Source organism: Cryptotermes secundus, unplaced genomic scaffold (genome assembly GCF_002891405.2).
Source record: "Cryptotermes secundus unplaced genomic scaffold, Csec_1.0 scaffold2458, whole genome shotgun sequence".
NCBI lineage: Eukaryota > Metazoa > Arthropoda > Insecta > Blattodea > Kalotermitidae > Cryptotermes > Cryptotermes secundus.
The window spans coordinates 83,862-101,769 of NW_019736442.1; the positions used below are offsets into that span (position 1 = coordinate 83,862).

Consider the following 17,908-nt stretch of genomic DNA (forward strand, 5'->3'; position numbering starts at 1 on the left):
ATGTACATGTACATAGCTTGAAAACTATTTACTATTCCTATTTTAATACGATTATGAGCTATGGTTTATACATTTGGGGAAACTCGCCCCATAGTTAAAAAATATTTAGATTGCAAAAAAAAGATAATTAGAATCATGATCGGCTGCAACAGTAGGGTTTCATGTAGGAATCTGTTTAGAAAGTTGGAGATTTTACCTTTTGCATCACAGTATATTCTTTCACTCATGCTTTTTGTGGTTAACAATAAAAATCTTTTTATTTTAAATTCAGAAAATCACAATATAAGTACAAGACAATCCAATAATTTCTATCAGCCTATATCAAACTTTACTCTGTACCAAAAGGGAGTGTATTGTATGGGCATTAGGGTCTACAATAATCTTACTCCCCACATCGAAGAGATATCTCATAATCCTAGGAAATTTAAAACCTGTTTAAAACATTTTCTCCATATACATTATTTTTATTCCATAGAAGATTTTTTAAATATAAAACCTGCACAAGTTAATGACAAGTCAAAAGCTAGTATCAAATTTTATATTGTCATACTTATGGCTTTTCAGGAGTAAAATGTTATGATTTGCTTGCAGTTGGATATTTGACTACTTCTTGGTTGAAATGATTCTATTGTTACTTCATAGTCAATTCTAATAGTATTCAGTATTATGTATTCACTGGAATCAACTATCTGATTCATCTGATTATTTCATTTTATTCTATTCAGTTACTTTGTTTTATTTATTCTGTATATTATGTACTATTTTGACATGTTCTATATCTTACGTGTACTGTGGACCTATGGAACATTAAATAAACTGAAACTGAAATTTGAAAGGTGACAGCATGGGATGAGGTAATTATCAATGCATGAATATCACTCAGTGGAATGTGTTCTGAATCCCAAACATAAAGCAACCATTTTTTGAGTTAAAGAAATGGCTGTAAGAAGTGACAAAATCAAGAACATCTCATCAGATATAATACAGTGAATTGGGGTACAATTTTTGCTTAATACCTGACAGGAATGCTACTCCAAATGCAGCATGAACTACTACTGGGCCTGTATCAGAATGATATTGCAAGACTGGCATTCCTTAAGAGCTTTAAAAGTAGTATTCTGAGCCACAAGTATATGCAAACATGACTGTTCAGGAATGGAAAGAAACACACACACTTGGAAACACAATTAAAAGTGAATTATAATGTAAGAAATTTGATATAATTAACATTTATTCTCCTAAGAACTGTATGAACTTTCTTACTTGTGCCTGGACACTCAAGGCAAACCAAAACCCAGAAGAAACCAAAGCTCAGTAACTTCCAAGAGACTTTATTTATGACATAATTTAACAAGTTACACAAATTTCTTTCAAGCCATGTTTTCCAAACAACTTGTCCTTAAAAATTATGGGAACTGAGAAATACCATCAATGGCTTTTCTGATGTGTTTTCAACAGGGTCTTAGACACAAAGCCTCTACTGCACAGTTGGCACTGATATGGTCTCTGTCCTGTGTGATAACGTTTGTGCACTACCAGAGTTGTTCGCTGTGTAAAGGACTTGCCACATTGGTCACAACTGTAAGGTTTCTCTCCAGTGTGTGTGCGCTGATGAATGCGCAGGTTACCTCGCTTACCAAATCCCTTACCACATGTATCACATACAAATGGTTTCTCGCCAGTATGGATACGCCTGTGACACTGCAAAGATGCATTGCTTGTGAGTGCTTTTCCACAAATGTCACAAAGGAATGCTTGGTTTTCACCTGTGTGAGAATTCACATGTAATAACAGTGACTTCCTATATGAGAACACTTTGCCGCAAGTCTCACATTCGTAGAACTTGCCTGGACTAGCACTGTCAGCTTTCTGCCAGTCAGCATGCACTGATCTCTGATGGGCTATTAAGTTATACTTGTAGACAAAAGCCTTTCCACATATATCACATTGGAAAGGCCGCTCTGCCATGTGCACATTCTTGTGACCCTGCAATTCCGTGTTTGTGTAATACCCCTTACCACAGATATCACAATGAAACTTAAAGTCACCAATATGCCTCTTCTGATGAATTTCCAGATATGCTTTATACATAGTTGCAAAGCCACACACATTGCATATGTGATTCTTGACACCCGTGTGTACTTTCTTGTGAACAGACAGCTCGAATGAACGCTTATATGTTTTGCCACAGATGTTGCATGTGTAAGGGCGCTCTTTGGTATGTGTCTTCATGTGTCGTTTCAGCAGCTTCACAGTCATGCATATCTTGCTGCACATGTCACACTTGATATTCCTTGGAGCTGCATGTGTCCTCATGTGAAAGTTCAGTTTTGCTTCTGCAGTGAACCTATTTCCACATACAATGCACGTATGAGATCTAATGTCTGGGTGCATTTTCTTGTGCACAAGCATTTGTCTACTGCTGTATGTTTCACCACACACCCTGCACTTCTCTGCAGCATTTCCACTTTCCAAAGCACCTGAAATGCTCTTATTCCCCATGTTTGCAGTCACATCCTCTCTGTTTCCAATCCAACACCTAGAAAAAACAGAAGACTTATTCTCTGAATGCTACCTTGGTAATTTTCCTGGCACATACCTTAACATTAAGTAACCAATCACACTTGATAATTCTACTATACATGTTATGTTAAGAGGGAAGTATTGCACAATATTCAGATAAGAGTTTGGGATACCCATGAAACTAGTTAGGCTGATTAAAATGTATTTAAACAAAACGCATAGTGAAGTCCATATAGGTATAAAATTGTCTGACAAATTTCTTATCCAGAATGGCCTAAAAACACAGAGATGATTTATCGTAACTCCTTTTCAACTTTGCTTTAGAATATGCCATTTGGAAGGTCCACGAAAACCAGGTGGGACTGAAATTAAACGGGACACATCAGCTGTTGGTCTATGCCAATGATGTGAATCCACTGGGTGATAATATAGATACCACAAAGAAAAACACACAGGCTTTAATTGGTGCAAGTATGAAGGCTGGTGTAAAAATGAACACAGAGAAAACTAAGTATATGTTGCTCCCTCATCATCAAAATGCAGGGCAAAATCATGACATAAAGACAGTTAACAGAGGATGAGGTCAGCAGGGCATGTAGCACGAATGGGGGAGAAGAGGAATGCATATAAGATATTGGTGGGAAAGTCAGAAGGAAAGAGTCCACTAGGAAAGCCATGATGTAGGTGGGTGGATAATATTAAAATGGATCTTAGAAAGATAGGATGGGATGGCATGGATTGGATTGATCTGGATCAGGATATGAACTAGTGGATGACTCTTGTGAGCACGGTAATGAACCTTCGGATTCCATAAAATGCTGGGGAATTTGTGAGTAGCTGCAGAATTTGCGGCTCCTCAAGAAGGGCTCAGCTCCATGATGAAGTAAGTTAAGTAAGTAAGTTACTCTATAACAGGCATGTCCAACTTCAAAACAGGTTCTGATTGACTTTATAGTGTCAAAACTTCCAGTCATCTACCACCCCCTACTATCGTTGTACTTTGCTTTAAGCAAAAATATTGGTAAAAACAATACAACACATGATGTTGTAAAAGCAACATACATTGAAAGTACAGACTGCTTTAATACATATTTTCCCTTCAAAATCTGAATATAGTCATATTACATTACAAGTGAATTTACATGCTTTTCATGTATAATTTCCTTATAGGCCTATGAGATTGACCAAAAATCATTCCGTGATTGACCAGCCGATTGCGATCGACGCGTTGGACATGTCTGCTCCATATGTTATAATGTATATAGTAAAACACAATAAGTTTGTGACTTATTTAAAGTTACTGTGTAGCAAATATGAGTACTTGACTCAAATTCAAATAATTAGATATTAAAATTTCTTTAAACTGATATCTCGAAACAGAGATTACAGTCTTGTCACCAATCAACCAACTTTCGCTTTAAATTTATTATCTACATATGTACAGAAATAAAAATAATGGAAGGAGAGTAGACAGTGTGAGAATGTACAAGCATTGGGCCAATTCTAGTGTTTGTGATTCCATTTTGTCTACATGCTGTACACCCACACCTATATGTCAAGGCTGACTTCCATTTGAGAAAGTACTACACAACATATGAGGGTTCTCTCAAAATATCTTCCTGTCCTGATTCAAAAATCCTATTTCATCACTCATGATGAAACTGGTTGTGGGGAAAAGCCTGCATGGCACAATATTCACCTCAGGAGCTAAGGAAAATAAACAATGTACATCAACAAAATGTCAATTTCTATGTAACAGTAATACCTTTACCACATTATTGCCGAAAACAAGGCTCATTCAGCACCTGGTCATGGCACCTTTTAAATCAAGAAAACTAAAGCTCTGTCCAGAATGGCACATTGCATGGACCAATCTGTGAACTCGCTGGACTCACACATCGATTCTGGTACATACCTACCAATATGCTCTAAGAAGTATAAACAGCAGCAGTGAGCAACAACAGCTAGCATTCTCTCTTATTCAGGTTATCCAAAAAAACATGAGTGTGATTACTATCACACTAGAACTCACTACTCCCTCAATGGTCCGTTCTTGGACAGGACAACAGCTTCTGGGAGCAATAATGTGAATAACACACTGGACATCAACATCAGTATTCACAGGACATACACTCATTCTCAAATAGCTGACCACTCGAGAATACTTGATTGCAAGTTCATGCAAGTTCTTATACAGAAAAAAATTAAATAAAGCAACATAACTTAAATCAGCAAAGTGAAAAGATGTAACTGATGTACACAGTGCCCCATAAATTGAGTTCTGAATACTACATATGTAACTGCAACAGAAAGGAGCCTTGACAGCAATAAATATATTGACCAGGCTATGGGTTTATGACCACAGATTCATGTCCAGCAGAGGCAGGGAATGTTATGCTCAGCAACTCCAAACCAACTGTGTATCAAACTAGGCCATCAAATAAGTACTATACTCTCTTTCCTCATGGTTATACTGGCAAGGCTGTGAAGATACATATACCTCCATCTTGTGCCAAGAATATGAATGTACATAACCATCCATCCACTCATGATGTCTTTATGGCAAAGCCCAGTGTTCATTATATGTACCACCATACTAAAATTTTGCATTCTAACAAAGTGTATTTTTCTGTTCTGTATAGTTCTCACAACAAATAGCAACTGTTTCCTTAAACAGCATTCACTGGTTGGGCTTTGGAGAAGAGATATAATGTGTTTCCTGTGAGGTAAAAAGTGGGTTCTTACATATTATTTAGAAGAAATTCCATCTTTAAAGGGTTAAACAAGAAAAGGGGCTCAATTTTATATTCAGTAAAATAAGTAACAATAAAGCTGACTCCTGAGAACTGAGTGATATCAAATAACTCATCCATTCAACAATTACAGATTATATCCTCTCACAGCAATTAAACTAGTTGAACCCTCCTTATTCAATTCAGAGAGGTGACCAAAGATGCCAAAATGAGGAGTCTACATTACTAGACACAGTCAATAAAGCAAAATTTAAACATACTAATCCTATGACCCGATGAGGTCATTGGATTTTTTCAATTGACCTAATCCTTCCAGCCACACTATGGCCCTGGGGTCGACTCAGCCTCTAACAGAAATGAGTATCAGGAACATTCTTGGAATGTTCTTTGGGGTAAAGGGTGGCCTGCTCATAAGGCTGACAACCTTACCACCATCTATGAGCCGACTGTCTAGAAAATGTGGGAACCTCAACATCTCACAACCCTTTGGGCCTCCACGGCCTGTTACAGGGATACCTCTACTTTACTTACTTTACGAATCCTATGACTAACACTATATAACTGCACTTCATTACGTGCTGACTTTATTGCAAAATTCCTAACTTTATACGCTGTTGGATATTCTGTTACATACATCACAAGCAATAGCAACAATTTCATTCCAGACTCAAATACATTACCAGCTGTTTACTGCACTGGGTCAATTTTATACATAAATGGAACCAGAACTGAAGTGGCCTCTAGCAAAAATACTCAGGTATAGTCCCTCATTCAGACACATACTCTTCCAGTATTCATACAAGCCAGTGAATGAACAGGACAGGTAACCAAACAAGATGAATAATAGCAATATACAGATATTCAACATAATATAAATGCTATGCTGTTCAGATAATTACTTCATATACAGTGAGAACAAATAATTATTTATAACATCAATTAATATATTTATTACATTATATATTTATTATTATGACTATAGTCATAATAGTCATAATAAGTTATAAATCATAATGAAGGACAGATAAATAAACACAGAATTCATTCTACAAGCAAAGAAAAATAATAAGATTTTTAATTACCAATTACAACCTAAATAATTATAAAAGGAGGAACCATGATATAACATCATATAGCAACTTCAATTTACAAATTCAGCATCAGTTACAAGCATTATGTATTCCATATCTGTATCAAGTCACAATCCTACAATGAGGTTAGAATCATTACTTTGGTATAAACTGAGAGAAATCCATCCTTCTGCATGTCCTCATTTATCCATTTAAATACAAGAAGTATGCATGAAGTACAGAATGATCAAATCATTCAACTGCACAATCACAAGGGTGTATAACAATATAAAACAGAAGTGGCACTTCCCTTTCCCGAGGGTAGCAATATAGTCTGACACACATTCTGCACTGAAGAACACATGCAAGGCCTGCAACTACCAAAACCCATGAAAAAATCCAACTCACACAGAAAAAGAAACTAATACAGGGTGATTCATGATGAGTTACCACCACTTATTGAGCTCATTTCATTTTGAGCAAAAAATGTCATATAAACATGGGTCCTATACTCAATATTTATAAAGTTACATTCGTAATTGGAAACACACTATTGTGAACTGATTGCCAGACCTTTCCCCATTAGATATTGCAATTGGGGATGGATGAAAGACATTGTTTACCCAAGGAAAGCAAAAACACATGAGGAACTACTTGTTCGCATCATGCACGCTGCTATGGAAATCAGAGATAACAATGAGCACCTACATAGAGCAATGTGCGTGGTTCACAAAACTGCGGACAAGTGTATTGAAGCGGAAGGAGGCATTTTTGAAAATGTGTTGTAATCTCCGTAAGACTTTGCAAAACTGAACTACAGATAATCAAGTCCATAGATATAATTTGTTTGGTGACAATAATTGCATTAGAATAATGTAATTTTGTATTTAAAATTAAAATTTAGAAACCTTCAAATTACGAATATAACTCTCTAAATATTGACTATAGGACCCAGGTTAATATGACACTTTTTGCTCAAAGTCTTCAGAAAAGAGCTTCGTAAGTGGCGGTAACTCCACGTGAGTCATCCTGTATTCTACTACATACACAGTATAATACAAGATATACTCAGACACAGGCTGTGTTCTGATGCATTTTAAACAGAGTTTTAGTGACAAAGCCTTTATTGCACAAATGACATCGGTAAGGCCTATGCCCCGTGTGGTAACGTTTGTGCACAATAAGGCTTGACTGCTGTGTGAATGATTTACCACACTCATCACAACTGTGACGTTTCTCCCCTGTGTGTACTGACATGTGAATTGAAAGACCTGTCCTTCGTCCAAACGCCTTGCCACACACATCACATTCATACGGTTTCTCACCCGTGTGGATTCGTTTGTGCGCCTCAAGTGCATTGTTAGTCCTGAATGCCTTTCCACAATTGTCACAGAGGAATGTGTCACTCCCTCCTGAATGGGAACTGACGTGTTGTAGCAATGATTTCTTGAACTTCAACACTTTGCCACAAATTTTACATTCATGACCCTTGAATGAACTTGGGCTGCCATCATCCTGTACCTCAAGATGTGTAGTTCGCTTGTGACGTATTAAGTACGGCTTAAAAAAGAATGCCTTCCCACATATATCGCATTCAAATGATCGTTTTCCTGTGTGTAAGTTTTTGTGTGTCTCAAGGCCATTCTTGTGGTAGAAACCCTTCCCACAGACTTCACAACTGAATCTGAAGGCTTGTGCATGTCTCATTAGATGCATTTTCAGACTTGCTTTAAATGCTGATGCATACCCACATATGTTACAAACGTGATTCTTAATGCCAGAGTGTACTCCTGTACGATGGATATTAAGACGGCAGGCCATTCTAAAACCCTTCCCACAGATGTCACACACATAAGGACGGTCCTTCTTATGTCCACGCCGGTGACATGACAGCTGATCAGTTGTCAGGAACACTTTACCACATATCTCACACAAATAGCTGTGTGTTTTCACATGCAAATCAAGTTTTCCTTCTGTGTCAAATACTTCACCACATATAACACATATGTGGCGTCCAGTTCCTGGGAGGGCTCTCGTGTCAATGTATACTAAGTTTCCAGCAGGGTTACTAAGACCAAAACTGTTTCCAACCCTATATGCGGTAGTGTCACTTTTCAGAACATCAGTTTTATTACCACTGGTTGCTCCTGTCTCACCCATCCGAACCAACATCCATCCCTGCGTTGTTGGTAGCAGACCAAGTTTCTGCTGTTGGCTGTTTACAAGTAACTTTTCAGTCATGTCACTCTCATTCAGTGTCACATCAGAATAAAACTGTTCTCCTCCAACCTTTGAAACAGTTTTGCTTTCCACATCCTCACCAGAAATATTACATGTTCCATCACTGTCTGCAGTGGCATCACTTCCAGCTGTTTCAACAAAAGCATCAGTCTTTCTTTCCATGATTGCAACTGTGCTACTTCTCGGATCCTCAATGGGAACAGAAGTCTTCAGGCCAGTGTCTGAAATACCTTCAGTTTTAAGTACATTCAACCAAACATAATTCTCTCCTCCATACTTTTTATCAGCCTTCCTCTTTTTGCTTGGTAATGTTATCTGTCTTGTTTCTCTTGTCATAATCATGGCCTGTCCCTGCTGTGCTGGTATTAAAGAAGCATTCTGGGAATGAGGAAATGCACTCATCTCTGCAGTAGCACTATGTTTCTGCATCAACTCATCACACCTATCATTACTTTCACTGCTGACTGGTAGTGACATCTCACATCTCATACTCATTACGTGTGCCTGGTGTGCCGGCACATTCTGGGCTTCACTCAAAACATTCAACTTCAGAGAAGTGTTACTTTTATTCATCATTTCACTGCACAAGGAACTACTTTGCTCACTAATTACAACAGACGTACTTCTCCTTGCATTGTCAGGAAAGTTCTTCTCTCCACTGTATGCAATGGTATCACATGTTAGTTCTTCACCAAAACTGTTAGTGCTTTCTGCATTTCTGGAAACATAGCTCCTTTTCAGTTTCCCACCACTGGTTTCTGCAATGTTTGCAGCAGTGCTGATTTCATTTGATGGAGCAACATATATGTAATGGTTTTCATTGCTACTAGATGAGGTTACATTTCCTTCGGTTCCAACAGAAAGCACCACCATTCCCTGCATTGCCGGCACAAACACAACTTTCCTGTGCTGTTTCAAATAACTCCTGGCACCCTCTGTTCTGACAGCATGTCCACATTCTTCTGTAAATCTAGAAAAGAGAAAAAGTGTTCTTAGAATATTATCCTATAAACTGCATTAAAGTACACAGATATTTCTGCTGTTTCCAAGAAACACCTGTACTCTTAAAATGGGATGTAAACCATACGTAATTACACATTACATTAATGTGAGTTCTACTGAGAGTAGCTCAAGATTCATCACCATTTGCACAAGGACAGGTGACCACCAGCGGCCATGTAACACCTAATGGCACAGTCATGGTAAACATACCACAAATGACAAAACAAACTCTCTGGATCACAAGAAATCTATCAAGGACAAGTTCAAAATCACTGAAACACAAATCCATCTACATCACAGTAATGATTACAGTACATACAAAAATGCACTCAATAACTTAATTGTTTACATTATTTTAAGACGAGAGCTGACACTCCTCCACACACAAGGAATTTAATCTTCTTCCTTTTTCATGTAAATTCAAGTAAGCTGTGCTTGAAAAGATCACATTCCCCACAATGTACACAGGGGATCTGCTCGAATGCAACGTGACATCAGTCAATAAAGAGAAGGGCTTAGTTCTCAAGCTGTGTTGCAGGTCTTCGTTGCCTCTGTCTTTGGTTTTTTGCTGTCTAGCTTCTTACTGTATGGTGGACACCATCCCCAGCTTGAAGGACTGCAACATGTGTGATAAGATGCACGTGCCATAACCCTTCAACGTGTCCGAAGTACAAAGCACTTGTAGTGTAGAAGTAAGGCTCAGCTTGTATTTTGAACTGTTGCTTTTAACGTAAAGTGATTCTGTTCATATGAAATAAAAGAGGAGAAAGCAGGTTACCATTTCATATATGTGTTGTCCAACTTTCTTCTTCCCCCAACATTTGTATTAGTTTTGAATTCTTTGAAAAAGTTCTGTACCTCACTATTTGGTGCACTACATTACTGTACAAACTTGTCTTCACCCTGGGCAACTCCTATGAACTAAAAATGTTAGATACATAGTAATTGATTGTGTGCTGTCCCTACATTTTGATCAAAATAAAAGTTGCCTCTTTTGGGGCTTTGCAAGCATTATTTCATGACCTAGACAGTGCTTTCACACGGATATTTGTAGCCATGAGAAACCTGGCATAGTTTCTATGACCTGAATGTGACACTTTGTCTTAACTCTAAAGGAGAATGTTATGACTGCCATACAGGAAACCACAACATTACTATGTATGAATGCTTCTACTGTACATTCCTTCTGCTACATAAATATGTATCTCATGCAATATGCATGTAGCAGCCATGGCAGGCACTAGAATGAAGTGCTAATCTGTCTCCTGTCATGAAGTGGAGAATATTGTGACATGTTGTGCAAAGCCGAGAACTCCCCCCCCNCACCCCTCAGCGGTAACGTAACGCTCGCGTAATAGGCGAGTAATCACCCCGCATCCTGGCAGCTATGCGCGGTGACGTCACGAGCGGAGCCGAAGAGAGCCGAGGGGAGCCGAAGATAGCCGAGCCCCCGCAACCTGGTAACTATGCAAGGCGAGTCAACAGCGGTGACGTAACAGGATGATGTGGCACTCATTATGCAACAAGCAAGCGCTGCAGCTACATAAGTGAGCTGCACAGTGGCTGCGAACCAGTTATAAAGTAACAGTCGCCGAGTTGAAACATAGCAGCCTGCAAGTGTGCGATACTTAAGAAGTCAGCGAGCGGAAGACTTTTCGTGTGCTTTCCAGACATAGTGAGTGCTGTAGTACAGTTATACTCGGAGTGTGTAATTCAGGGAGACTTGTATAGCTCCCGCATTATTAGTACGTGAAGACTCTCGAAGAGAGTGTTCAGAGATTTTGTTCTAGGGTTTGTAAAGTGTGGAAACCCGTAATATTGTGATAATTAATTGTAGACGTTATTTGTAGATTGTTAAATAAACCAATTAACCATCTCTACGGCGTCTTCAGTAACGCAAACACGTTACAATATTTACTTCTAAGTGAATTAGAGGAAAGTTTATCAGATTCAGAATTTGATGCTGACAGGGAACTGGACAACCGTGCTCTTTTGAAGCTGTAGGAAATGATGGCAGTGATGAAGGTTAAAGTGTTACTCAAAACTCTTTTTTTGGAGAATACATAGAACTATAAGAGACAGGGAAAATTCCAGGGGCAGTGCTGGACCTCAAGGCTGCAAAACATCTGACAGAAATTGCTGACTTATTATTATTTTCAGTAAAGAACAGACAGCCACAGCTATCAAAGAAACAAACAGATATGCGGAGCAGTTTCTATGCTGGGCATGAACTACCAGTCAGGTTGCCTGCTAGGGCATGGAAACCTGTGACAGGGCGAGACATTTACGTTGTATTGAGTCTGTCTATCAAGTAAGAGGAGAAACACTGTGTACAGGTGTGATGCTGGACTCTGTGTGGAATGTTTTCGCAACTATCACACCAAGTTCAATTTCTAGTGTAATATGATACTATCATTCATAATTTTTACATGCCTAGGACGCCAAAAACAGTGTGGCTCAATACCCTGTGTAAATATTTGAAAACAGAAAAGAATTATACTTTTCCCGATTTATTACACTTTAAGTGAAATGTTGCATTGTCTGTTTTAAATGTTTAAATAACTTCTGTCCCCAGAATAGAGCAGGAATTAAATGTCAGTGTTGTTGATTGAGTTAACCTTACCGGCTGAGCAGAGGTGAGTTATATGTATTATACACACCTGTTTATGTGGGAGGTCCAAAATAAAAAAGGCAAGAGGTCTCACTGGTAAAACAAGGGGGAGAAAATGTAATCAATGTACAGGATCACTCTCAACAGCACAAAAGAAATGAAGGAATCTCATTTGGTGTAACGCAACTTTGCAACATGCAGCACATTCAGCCACTGTGCATGATACAACTGTCTGAAGTCTGTTCATAGAATAAAATACAAAACCGTTTTAATTAAAAAGGAAGGTATTCAACATGTAGAAAAATTGAACTTCATGGATTCAATAAGGAGGGAATCACAGGCCCCCTCACATAAATCCCTTCCCTTAAAAGTGCTCCATCAGTGTGATGGACAATGTAGTATCTCAAAATCACTGAGAAGAGTTATGCAAAGATATAGGGCTCAACTACAAAACTCCCCCCAGTGAAAGATTACTTGTGCAACAGCCTGAGATCATGACTTTGTGCTGTACGTACTTAATGAGAACTAAGCAACAGAGGAAACCCAGCACTGGACCAGTCATACCTCATGTGAGAAAGGAATCTTCATTGTGGCTGTGTGGGAACCTCACGCCTCATAGTAAAGTTATCCTACTCTACAAATCATGATGTTCTACCTTGTGAAGACAATCCTAAGAAAGACAATTTCTGCGAAAGTATTTTAGATTTCCCACCATTATACAAATATCAGAAGCATGACGAAAATTGAATCTAGTAACTTTCTAATGAAGATATACCTATCTACATCATTAATGAGTGATGCCTCATCTCTATTCCCATACTCATCAGAATACATATTGTTCCTGCCATCATTCACTCAAAGGATAGGAAAGAATGAAACACATTATGCAGAACAAAGTGTTACAGAAAAGACTGATTAGATATCCTGAAGATGTCCTTTAAAGATTAACATCACAAAAAATCAATATCTATGGCAGGAACTAGTCTTCTTTATTGGTGTTTATTGTTTCTGGAAGTATTTAAAAATTCGAACATTCAAATCATAAGTCTGAACTCGATAACTGAAATGACTTTATTTTTTCAAATTATTTATGGGGTAATCTCCTGAGTGTTGCCTGTTTTCAGGTGGCATCACAATACACCTATCTACACTAGTAAGAAATATGTCCCCAAACGAATAAGAGACTGTCTTCGGTATGGCACTCTCTCTGAACTGACCCAGAACAGAAACAACCTCCCCAGAACCTCCTAAATGCCAGTAACTGAAAACAACAAATCAATGAATAGAGTGCATAATACCAACATACAGATATTCTTAAAACAAAGGAAATCTAATTATGACCAAGAACATTATGTGAAACAAAAGAAACCGTGACACATGATATACCCTGGGAACAACTCATTTATTCAGAATAGAATTTCAACTATTACATGACTGGCTGGGCAGCTAGAAGCTTCATAAATGCTCAATTAAAAGAGAAACATTATGAAGGAAGAGAAGAGGTATAATCATACATTACCACTGAAATAATGATTTGGCATAAGAGCAGATGTAACTACACAAAAGAAACATGAACTGATAAGAAAACTATTTCTTCTGTGTTGTAATGACCTATACTTCAAAGAATGCACATATCGTCTCCATCTCCATGGTAAGCGTCTAAAAGGCAGAAAAACTTGCTAAAGTAGGCAGTAAGCTGGCCTATCAAACCTACCCCCAACTTATAAGTTATTAAAATGCCTGTTACATGGATTCCATATGCCAAGCAGTGAAACCGCTGTCCACTGTTCCCCTATGCACTGCTTACCTGCAAACATTTAATTTTCTGGTCTCTCTCTAAATCACACACAGAAGCAAAGTGTAATTACATCTAACACATTATTCCTCAAGGTGTCGTTTTCTCATGTCAGTTTCTCAGAATTCTTCTTTCTGGCTCACAGTATATGCAGTGTGATCGATCTGGGGGGGGGGGGCTAAGGTAAAGTGGAGTTTCTGAAATGTACAGCACCACTTACCCACATACTTTATAATTTCTGTGAAAGACAGTAAGATGGCAAGATATTTTCAGAATGCGTGGAGCTGGAGGGGAGGGGGCCAAAGTCATAGGGCGACAAACTGCAAAACTATGCTTGCGCTTACTTGTATTGTCAGGAATCATACAATTTGATACAACTTTTCGAGTTTGGCAATTTACAAGTGCAATTTAGTGTTATTATTTCTGCCATAATATCTTGCTGCTTTTTTCTATTACTGACTGACATGGCCTATACATCAAAGCATGACATGCCTTGCCCAACATAGCAAGTCAGAGCCCGTCACAGGAGGCTGGATATAAAGGCCTCAGAAAAGCACCATACACCCTCAACTCCACTGCTGCTAGGTAAAAAGGTATACCTGTAACAGGCCATGGAGACCCACAGGGTTTGTGAGATGTCAAGGGTCCAACATTTTCTAGACAATTGGCTCACAAATGGTGGTGAAGTTGCCAACCCTATACTTCCTGGAAAATTTCTAGTACTTATTTCTGATGGAGGATTACATTAATGTGAGTGAGTTCTACTGATGGAAGCTCAAGATTCATCACCATTTCCACAAGCACAGGGTACAACCAGCCATGTAATGTGTAAGGGGACAGTCATGGTAAACATGCAATAAGTGACAAAAGAACCCTTTCTGGATTGCATGAAATCTATTAAGAACATGTTCAAAATCACTGAAACACAAGTCCATTTACATCACAGTAATGGTTACTGTACACATGAGAATTCATTTAATTAATTAATGAACTCCTTGTATTATTTTGAGATGATAGGTGACACTCCTCAACACACAAGGAGTTTAATCTTTTTCCTTTTTCATCTAAATTCAAGATGGATGTGCTTGAGAAGACCACAGACCCCACAATGTACACAGAGGATCTGGCTGTTATGGCCTTTCCTGCTCGAATGCCACGTGACATCACTCAATAAAGAAAACGCTTTAGTACTCAAGCTGTACTGTAGGTTCTCTTTGCCTTTGGTTCTTTGCTGGCTATACTTTTATTGACACACCATCATCAGAAACCTTTTGAATCTACTAGACTCTTATTGTCTGGGTGGAGACCATCCCCATCTTTAAAGATTGCAACATGTGTGATAAGGTACAGGTCCCTTAACCACACCACCAAAGTAGAAGTGAGTTGTGCAACATAGAGCACATGCAGCGACTGTGCATACAAAATGCAAAATCTTTTCAATTACATAGAATAAAGATATTTAATTTGTAGGCCTGTCATTATGGCCCTCTGCTGTTAAGTACTTAAGGAAAATTAAGCAACTGTGGGAAACAAGAACTCTAATTGATAGTCTGGACCACTTATGAGCAAACATACTCGTACCTCATGTGAGAAAGACTGGATTGAAGGTGACTACCACTACCATCACAGATTTTCCACAAAATTCAATTGTCCCACTTCTGACACCGGTAGTCACGTGATAAGTAACTAGACTACTGAATTTGGTAATGGGGTTTATTGGACTCTTACGAACCATAACCAAAATTAATTACAGCACTACATTAATTTATTCTCTCTATAATTCTCTACAGCACGCAATAAGTCCTCGCAGTCTGCTGGTGTCCAAACCAGTTGTTGTTTGATAACAGCCCCAACAGCGTAGGTTCCTCAGCTTCCATGTACCACTGCTCCTGCCCTCACTGGTTGGTACCTATTAAGTCTTCATTGTGAAGCACAACAGATCATTGAAGGTCACAGTGCAAGGGCCGGATTATTATGGCCCACCCCTTATGCATTCTTTCATTCAACTCTTCATGGTCACACCTCCTGCCCACTGTCTCCTAGGCATGTCTGGCCTCCACTGACTACCAGTGGCTAGCACTCGCCTCATCTGCAGACTAGTAACCACTCCCTACTTGACTGACTCTTCATCCATTTCAGCCCTCCAAATATAGACTTTGTATGGACCCAACAGTGTACACCACTTCCAACAATTCCTCTATTGTTGGGTGTGTAACTGGTGCTACGCTGATGTGTTTACTCTGCCATAACTTAGTACAAATGCTCATGCATAAAAAATCTACATATGTGTGCATCGTAGGGCAGGACTGACAACAAGATATAAATATTTTAATTGAAGGCACGACTCTATCTACTGCATCTCCAGTAGTTTGACCTGGGACAAGACTAGTAGAGACTGCAAGACTCCAAGCACCGTTTACCAGCTACTGTACTATGTGCTCCGATACAAGGCGTGAATGACTCCAACCACTGTTCCCCTAGTCGCATGTTCTGTAAGTCACCAGAGTGTTTCACTCCATTACCTCATTGCAGCCGCAATTCCTTCAGCTGTACATGCTGGGACAGGATGTCAGCAGCTACATGCCTCCACCCACAGTTCATTCAGCTATCAGCACTGATCCTGTCCAACCTGTACCCCCAAAATGGTAGATTCTAGCAGAGGACTCCACTCACTATGTGAGTCCTCCCATTATGCTGTTTGTTGAGGAAGAATTCAGTACACATAAAGATCTTTACATTATGCTGTGGATTATTTAACACAGCTGTCTGTACTACAGATTATGCAGCATGAAACAATTGCAATTTTAATGAATGACATGCAAACTTTGTGCAAGAAAGTGGCACTGATGTGCTCTGAACTACTATCCTCATATTTGCCTACAGCGACCAACAAAAATCCTTAATCACAGCCAATGAGTCCCAGCGAAGATTTAAAAAGAAACATCTGGAACCAAGTTCTACAATGGTTACACCTGAAACAACTTCCTCGGTTTTTATGATTATCATTAATAGCCATCAAATTTATGGAATAAATACTTCACATAATAGTAGTAGTAGTAGTAGTAGTAGTAGTAGTATGGCTTTCGGCTTCAATACAAATGCAGAAAATTATTCCAACCCTGAATACCATGGGCTTTATTGAGCACCACACCTGGAATATTGTACAAGGAAATGGAGGTATAGTGCCACTGTGTCTCAACTTCTGGCAACAAATGGATGTGATTGGCCAATAACACAATGTGGTTCCTTAACACAGAAGAAAAATCAAGTGGCACCCATCATATGGGGAGGACAGACAAGCTCCAAAGCCAGTTTGGATACAGTGTGAACAGAAACACCTCAGTATCTTTTCAGATAACACTCTAAATACTCCAGTTATTCAACTTAGAGTCTAATCACTATCCCTGATGAACTATCCCGAGCCATAAAATGCTGTCCATGATGTGTATGTATTAATGGTCTTCTAGTGCACACAATCTCACTTGTCACTTCACTACATGTTTCGGCATCACTGTACCAACCTCAGGTGTGTTATGCAGCCACAAAGAAGGACACATCAGAAAACACAGTATACACAAAATATAGAAAGAACAACTCCCATAGCGGAAGATTGATATAATACGTGAGTTGGAAATATGACGTATAAGATGATAAATCTTAACAAATTTTAATATATGAATTTTATTATAGTACATGACGAATATACACTTTAAATCATTTTATAAACGACACATGATGGCGAGCAGTGCAATAGTTTAACGTAAATAATACACCTGAGGATGGCACAGTGATGCCGAAACATAAGTGACAAGTGAGACTGTGTGCACTAGAAGACAGTCAATACGTACACATCATGGATTAAACAGGAAAATGATGATGGGCAAAAGGATATGGCTAAAAAGTGTAATTAGTC

At 38.7% G+C, this 17,908-nt stretch overlaps 1 protein-coding gene across 4 annotated transcripts in view; it reads right to left on the reverse strand.

Annotated features, from left to right (window-relative positions):
* LOC111869995 (zinc finger protein 260) overlaps nt 1-17,908 on the reverse strand; it is a 303,781-nt gene that overhangs the window by 68,574 nt on the left and 217,299 nt on the right. The window contains exon 4 of one of the 4 annotated variants that reach the window (XM_023861917.2): nt 1,316-2,539. The exons of 2 other annotated variants lie outside the window; for them this stretch is intronic. In XM_023861917.2, coding sequence (XP_023717685.1) covers nt 1,429-2,539 — 1,111 coding nt within the window. In that variant the 3' untranslated portion in view covers nt 1,316-1,428. Of the gene's footprint in view, nt 1-1,315; nt 2,540-6,348; nt 9,558-17,908 lie in introns of those variants that run through there. One more of the 4 variants, XM_023861905.2, reaches the window with a different exon arrangement.